This window comes from Sinocyclocheilus rhinocerous, unplaced genomic scaffold, assembly GCF_001515625.1.
Source record: "Sinocyclocheilus rhinocerous isolate Xijiao unplaced genomic scaffold, SAMN03320098_v1.1 scaffold1107, whole genome shotgun sequence".
In the NCBI taxonomy this organism is placed as follows: Eukaryota; Metazoa; Chordata; class Actinopteri; order Cypriniformes; family Cyprinidae; genus Sinocyclocheilus; species Sinocyclocheilus rhinocerous.
This window is the reverse complement of record NW_015647084.1, coordinates 478639-487134: the sequence shown is the minus strand read 5'-3', so window position 1 is coordinate 487134 and position 8496 is coordinate 478639. Positions and strand designations below refer to the sequence as shown.

General features: G+C 36.9%; 1 protein-coding gene across 1 annotated transcript in view; it reads right to left on the bottom strand.

The window, feature by feature from the left end:
• Positions 1 to 8496, bottom strand: part of LOC107708740 (contactin-4-like) — a 143164-nt gene that overhangs the window by 110780 nt on the left and 23888 nt on the right. The window contains exon 2 of the mRNA XM_016513039.1: positions 2826 to 2961. Within this exon, the coding sequence (XP_016368525.1) occupies positions 2826 to 2880 (55 nt within the window). The 5' untranslated portion in view covers positions 2881 to 2961. The remainder of the gene's footprint in view (positions 1 to 2825; positions 2962 to 8496) is intronic.

The window sequence follows — 8496 nt, the reverse complement described above, 5'->3', positions numbered from 1 at the left end:
GAGTGACGTGTGGATCAGGGTGGAGTGACGTGTGTGTGTGTGTGTAGCAGACAGCGCGCCCCTGTCACTATGCACTGCTTGTGAGAGAACAAAGAAAGATGCCTAGCAGGGGATGGAGATCATTGCAGTCCCCTCTCAGCATTCTGAGCAGTCGCCCTGCCAAGCCTCGTCTTTTCAGGGGCAAACCTTCCTAGTCTCTGCTGTTCGCGCAGGTTGCATGACCTTTCCTGTCAGTTCAGCGTTAAAAGGGAGTACAACACTACAACAACCAGTGCCACCCACCACTAACTGAAAATACAAGGGAAAAACAAAGATCCCTCAGTGCAAGAAAGTCAAGCACCACCAAACACAGTGTCTTTTCTGATCCAAGCATGTGTTGGGAGATAATGTAACTGAACAGAATAAGAATAGTTCACCCATAACTGAGTCTGTCACTATTTACTCAACCTCATGTCATTCTCATTCATTGTAATTGCATGGAAAAGAGCGGCCAGTATGGAAGAAAAGAAGTCTGGTTTGGAAAGACATGAGGGGAGTGAATTTACCTTTGAAAGGGAACTTCAGTCTTCAAATACACTGCGAATTTTGACGACATTAAAAGTGAAGTTCAGACAATTTATGGAATTCATTCTACTCCTTTCAGCAACTGAAAAGATGCAACTGCATTTTCAATGTTGTCATATACAGTATATGCTACCGATTTAAAAGACACCTACTCACTCTTCCACATTTTAGAATAATATGTGAATCAGATCATAACCATCTTATATTTTAGCTTCTTCAAAGTCACTACTCCTTGTGGACATTCTCTCGACCAACTTGAGGATCCTCAGATGCTTTTTGAAACGGTACTAAACAAGCTGTTGCTGGCTTGTTTACAATAAAATTAATTAAAATATTATGGTGATAGAATTACAAAACTTACAAAAAAACAAAACAAAAAAAAAAACAAACAAAAAAAAAAAAATCACAAAATATATGTTGTGCTTGAATTAGGCTGCCACGTTTGCATTACCTAAACTAAAGGTAAAGAAAATGCTGAAATATACATTATTGATAATTTGTGGCATCTGTGGGGCTTTCGCTTTCATTCCTTAAATGTAAACTACAGTAAATGATTAGCAGGATGTCATCTCACAAAGTAGCAGTTGATTAAATACTTAAAAGAAGGTAAAAAGTGCTAATTTCACACAGACAGTGTTAAGTATGAGAAATGGAACCGCTTCTTTAAATCAGATTATGATTGATGTAAAAGAGACCTCTGGCAAAAAAGAAAGTATTAATAGAGATAATAGCCACCTTAATTGGTCCATAATGAAATATGAAATAAATTCAAGATAAGAGTTTTGAATACATACATATCGCCATTTCCTCTCTTTGTACATTAATTAACAACAAAGACATTATAGATAGATAAGGGAGGGGGGGTACTTCCCAACAGCCCTAATTTTCTCTTTTAAGACACTGTGAGTGGGAAGGACCATTGACTTCAATGGCGTTGCGCGGTTTGAACTTTATAGATTTGTAACTAGTTGGTGTTGACTAAAAAGTCATTGGGGAACAATATTCCTAGTATTTCCCTCTAATCATTCACCTCACAAAACACAAAATAAACAATGATAACATTTGCCAGTAATTATGAGAATGAGATGAAAAATGCACTGTGAACAACTAAACTTTTTTCAAGATACTGTTGATGATGATAATGTACAGTATATAAGCCTATATATATCAGATAATTTGTATTTTCACACAAAGTGATTTGCAGGGCCAGAGTTTCTGGTGGATTACGAAAGCCTAAATTTAGCAACAGTTCCCTGCGAATAGAATGTTATGACGACATCAAAACAATTCAGACATTTGAATTCTGAACCGCAGTGATATATACATGAAGCCTTTAACAGTTCATATGTTGAATTTTAACAAAATACATACAATACATTCTGACTAAATTTAAAGGATATTTTCATTAAAAGACAAACACTATGACTAAATCAGCAACAAAAAATGAAGAAAAAAAAAAGAAAAAAAAAAAAAAAAAAAAAAAAAAAAAAAAAAAAAAAAAAAAAAAAAGACTAAAAAAAAAAAAAAAAAAAAAAAAAAAAAAAAAAAAAAAAAAAAAAAAAAAACTTTAAAATGTCATTCTAAAACTGTCATTCTCAATCAATCAACAAAAAGCAATCAAAAATCAATTAATTAATCAAATCAGCCTCAATGTAACACTGATAAGACAAGAGCTCACTATCACACTTCTTTAGCTCTGTTTTTCTCGAAGTAACACTCACTTTTTGTAACAAGTCATTTTCAATTGTGCAGTACAGAGCACCTCTGGGTCAGTAGCGTCCCCAAGAATTTAATTTCAGACTGCTATAAATTATATCAGTCTGACAAAGAATAAAGATTTGGATTTATCCCTCCTCTTGATTAAATCTCACATTCTTAGCTATCAGAACATTCAAATTTATATTTTCCATCTTAGTATCCTATCTTGCAAGCCGATCACCTAATTTATATTCAAAACCATCAAGCAAACAGCCAACCGCCCTTCCTCTCGGATCTGTCCGCTGGATCCTGTTATTTACTTTAACAATTGCTCTCCTGTTAACTAAACTACACAGTCATTTTCTTTGTAACTTGGAATTTTCTTACTCCTTTTTAATGATCAGGCCTATTACTCACAATATAAATTGCATCAGAGTTGGTTGCAATCTCCGTGATATCTTTTCAGACAGTCCCCTGGCCTATATACACAGGAATATGGAACCAGACTTCACAAAGAGGAGCTGCCATGCACACATCAAAAGTTCTTAATAAGATACTTTTACCTGCAAGGCGCCCCAGGAATGACTGCAGAACCAGCAGTTTCCATAGCAACTTCATCTTCACTTTGGTATGGTCAAAGTCAACTCACATTCAATCACGAATGTATGGAGGCCTCTCTGTGGTTTCTCGTTCTTCACTCTGCAAGGAACACAAAAAATTAGCTGCTTAGTTTGACTCAAAGACCCTCCACTCTGGTAAAGTTCTAGTGATAGTTGACCGAGTTGTAATGTAGAATGCTGCCATAACGTTTCAGTATTTTCATTCTGATTCGGTTCTATTTGGCACCTGAAATGAACATGTTGAATTTGCGTTTTATTATAAAATTATGTTCACCACCTACAATGTAAAATTTACCCATCAGGAGTTAATTCGATTGTGAAAAGTGGTCTCTACATATATGAAAATTGATTGGAATATGCAAGTTATTACATTTTGATGAAAGATTATAAAAACAAACATTTCTGGTGACACTTGTGGTGCAGAAATTACACAGTGTATCTTTGAAGGAAAACAATAAGATATAATACGTATGTATATAGAATCATTTAATCAAGCATGAATCTATACAAACTCCTCCCCTTCTAGCTTGTACAAAACTCCCAGTTTATTAAGTTTATAATGTGATCTTATCTGGCAAAAGTATAATTAAAGTTATGTGTCATTGTGGCTCTTGATTCAGTACCCCACAATGTAAGTTGTTTAGTTTTTTTCTATACCAGTCCCAGGCTAAATAACGCTTTCTTTCACACTTGGTACAGTTGAATACATCTGTTGAATCTTCACATGGCAAACTTCGATATCTACTGTGCGCTTGGTGTGGTTGAGGGATGTTTGTAGTGAGAATGAGGAGAGGAAGCGTTGTTTTTTGGTTCTGTTTTTCCTTCTCAGTTGGAGTCCCATAGGGATCACCATGGAATCGGGACCAAGCGCACATTGTGTCTAGGAAAGGAGTAATTCTCTATGTGTTTCAAGCCTTTGACAGTGCAAAGCACAAAAGTTGCTGGAAAGAGAGTGGAAATCAATGGGGTCTACTTTACCTCCGAGTCCCCAAGCATAAATTGTGACTTCTTTATAATAGTCCTAATTTAGTAAAACAAATGATGGGTTTAATGAACGGACAGCCTCATTGTGTTTATATTGTATTCTAGGCAATCAAGGCACAAAATATTTTATATTTTTATCTAAAGATTCATTATTTCTTTAGGTAAATATAATAAAAACAAGCAGAGATGACAATATTTTAAATCAAAAAGAAAAATATTTTCATAAATAAAATGCATACTTGTAAAAGCCATTAACATTTCTTGCACTGTGTAACATTATGTGAAAAAAAAAGCAATAAAAAAAATAAAATTAAAACAATACAATAAAATTAAATAAAATAAATTTGACACGCATACATACTCACTCACACACACATATACATATACATACACATACATTCATGTGAAAAAGAAAGGACACCCTATTGAATTCCATGGTTTTCTGTCAGGACATTAAAAAAAAAAATCATCTGGTCCTTGGCAGGTCTTAAAATTCAGAAAATAAAATCTCAGATGAACACCACATGACATATCACTTCGTGTCATTATTTACTTAACAAAAACTAGCCCAAAATTGAAAAGCCATGGGTGACAAACTAAGGACACCCTTACTGTTAACATATATAATAAGAGGGTAATGAAAACCGTCAGGCACTGCTAATCAAATACCTTTGATTAACTGATCATGAGCAAGTGTGAGCACCTCTATAAAAGCAGAAGTTTGCTGGAGCCTTCAGGTGTGTGTTAATACAATGCCAAAGATCTTCGAGAAGCAATTGTTGCTGCCATCAATCTGGGAAGGGTAATACAGCCATTTCCAAACAATTTGAAGTCCATCATTCCACATGAAGGACGTTTATTTACAAGTGGAAGACATTCAAGACAGACACCAATCTTCCCAGGAGTGGATGTCCCAGGAAATTCACCCCATTGTCAGACCGTACAATACTCTGAGAAACTGCAGACAACCCAAGAACTACACCTCAGACTCTACAGGCCTCGGTTAACGGTATGGCATGTTTGGAAGATGTTCAGAAGAAAGCCTCTTCTGTCTAAAAAGAAAATGGCAAGATAGCTTAAGTTTGCAAAGTTGCATCTGAACTAGATGTAATGAACTAGATCTGATGTCTAGATAAGACATCTAGAACAACGAGACCAAAACCAAAGTAGAGATGTTTGGCCATAATGCACAGCGCCACGTTTGGTGAAAACCTAACGTTGGCCAATATTGGGTCATGCAACAGAACAATGATCCCAAGCACACCAGCAAATTTACAACAGAATGGCTGAAAAGGAAAACAATCAAGGTGTTGCAATAGCCCAGTCAAAGTCCAGACCTCACCTGACTGAAATGCTGTGGCGAGAGCGGTGCATAAACAAATGCCCACCAACCTCAATTAATTGGCGCAATGTTGTAAAGTAAGAGTTGGCCAAAATTCCTCCAGAACGATGTAGAGAGACTGATAAAGTCATGCAGAAAATGATTACTTCAAGTTATTGCTGCTGAAAGAACATAAAAATACATACATTTAGGAGGTCAACCGATAGTTGATTTTGCCGATACCAATAGCTAGGTAGGTTGGACCACACCGATACTGATAAATTAACCTATAGTTTTTTTTTTTAATGGATAAATGATTACTCCTATTGTAAAGGGTTTCATTTTATATCAGCAGTCATGCTTAAAGATGGTCATCTTTAAATATCTTCACAGGCCATAGCATTGAAATTACATACATATGGATATTGTATGCTTACTCTCACACTTCATTTGCTTCTATTTTAGAACACTTGATGATTATCTAATGAAAATAACTAAATATGGCAGTCACACACATGGACAAAAAGCACAGTGCTGCATCTCGTCTAAAACAATCACAGTTATCTCACACACCGGACGCATTGCGTTTAATTCAAGCGGTGGTCCAAAACGGTTTATTTAATCACCAAACGGGCAAAAGTTTACTTCAAGAATGAACAAAGTGGTACTGAGTTTGGAGTTCGGTGTTTAAATAAACAGAGCATACGGAAAGAGAAAGCACGATCTATAGCTCTCTATATGAAGCATACAGACTTAAAGCCACAGAAAGAAACTTTTCACTGAAAAATACACAATCATGGATTTTTGCCGATAGTTCCAACAATCTCTCTCTATCTCTCTCTCTTTCTCCCTCTCTAGGAATATTTTTTTCCTTGAAAATAAATGGCAAACCTAACCACATATACTAATTTTGGCAGCTGTTACAGAAACATTTTTACAAGAAATACGGATTCTGATTTGACCTTGAGCTTTTACGTATTAGATAGATTAGATAGCTTCGACTATTTACAATAATACTTGGTTACGATGACTCTAATAATTCTTAATTTCTGCAAGGAATGCAAAATCAATCAGCAGTTATTGATATTTTGAATAGAATAACGAGACACAAACCTGTACATATTCAATCACATTCGCTCCCATTTTTTTCTCTCACAGTGCTTTGCTACAAAACATACTTTTAGCCCAAAAGTGTGCACATTTGGAGAAATATGTTTTTCCACATTTACTTCATTTTTCTTAGAATCAGAATTTCTTTAGAATCAGAATTTCTTAATGACTTGCAGAAAGAGGATTCTCTGCAAATCCATCATTCAATATTGTGTGATCATAATTCCCACCTTACAGTGATGGTAAACTTCTGCATTCGGTCTCATAATACATATACATATATCACGTCACAATAGAGTGAATTTTGAACAGAAACTTTGCATCAATCTCATACTGTCACTGATCATTGAACCAGGATCACGAATCCCACACCGTTTCTATTATACAGGAGCACTGACAGTTAAAGTTCTGATTTTATTGTTGTTTGTATTATGTTGCGGTCACACTCCTGAGGAGCGGGGAGCTAGGAAATGAGGAGGAGACGTAGGAATAAACTTAAATAAACAGACGTTAATAAACTAAAAGGCTGGAACATCAGGAACGCAGGAGACATAGAATGATGCAAGACACCGAACCAGGAAACTAGGAACAGAATACTCTTTAAATACACCACTGAACGAGGGGATAACGATACACACCTGAGACAAATGAAACCCACTAGGAGCAGGAACAGGAAGAACCAAATATGGGCAATCAACACAAGGAGAAACTGGGTCACGGGGAGCACAACACAACACAGGAACACAGGTGTGACAGTTGCAGAGTTTTACTTGGCAATGTTTAATATATATTTCGGTCATGACAACTCTCGGAGGGATTGGCATGGTAATGTACATGACAATGTTAATGTATTTGGTCTTGGCGGAATAGATCTGCTACGCTGCCGCTGAGCAAGTGCCGAGACTTGCTACTGCCAATACATCCACAACATGCTGCTGTGAGCGTGTAAGAAATATTGCTGCTGCAAATATAACATACATGAAATTACCCCCCACAAAGCAGAAGACATAGAAGGGACAATACAAGCCAAAACACACCCTAACAAGCAGATCTATCGCCAAGACATATGTACTGCTGCTCCAAAGAGCCATGTGAACCGCATGTATTACTATCTATGTGTGCCTGGGCTATCACGCCAACCGGCTTAACACTAGTGACCTATGGCTATGTGAGCCTTGGCTACCATGCCGACCGGCTTAACAATAGTGGCCTATGACTATGTGAGCCTGGGCTACCACGCCAACTGGCTTAACTCTAATTAGACGCGCACTGTGTAATGTTTAATTAACAAAATGGATATACTTTGCAATCCGATAGATAAGATCCCAGCACCCACCTGAGCAAATATCATAAGTTAGTCATTTGATAACTGCTGTTACTTTCTCCACTTCATCAGTCCCAGCGGCAGCGTAACAGCTTGTTAAATTCATGTTCGTGCAATGATGAGATGGACAAAGTTAGTCGATGCATGCCATTTTACTCTCTCGTGCAGATAAAAGTTGTCAAAGTTACAGCACACAAAAACCCCTGGGTGGACTGGCCTGAATGAACTGAAATAAAAGCAGAATATAAATGTTCTTCCTCCGTTTTCTGAATTACACAGCACAGCACACGTCACATGAGCACATTTCTCCGAACTACACTCCCCATAATGCATTTCACTCGGAACTAACTCTTACAGCCATAGATAGTGATCTTCAGCATCTCCCGCAACACGACTGCGATAAGCGTTTGCTTCTGACGCTGCGTGCAGCTGAAATAAACCACACACTCATCACAATGAAAACATTGACCTTAGAAATAACGAACGTGAACACTGGGATAATCGCAGATGTATATGGTGAACCCCCAGTTGAAATGCATAAACAAGAATGCTTTTCATTTAACCTGTTTCATGTCCGTTACTATTGGCGTGTCCTCAGAGTGATTACATATGCTCTAAACTGCGTTTTGCTCCAGCTGTACAACACAGATGCTTAATGCTTCTGCTAATATGCTTAATATTCGCTCCTACATACAATGGAAACTGCTAACATGACACTTAGTTTAAACTTGATTATGGTTGCTCATTTTTTAATTCAATGAGGCAGACCACACAATACACAGCAATATGGATTAGAAAAGCATTCACTTATCTTAGATGCTGATTTCGCTGTTCTGAAGCAAGCTGCAACTGCTACGGCAATCACTATCAATATC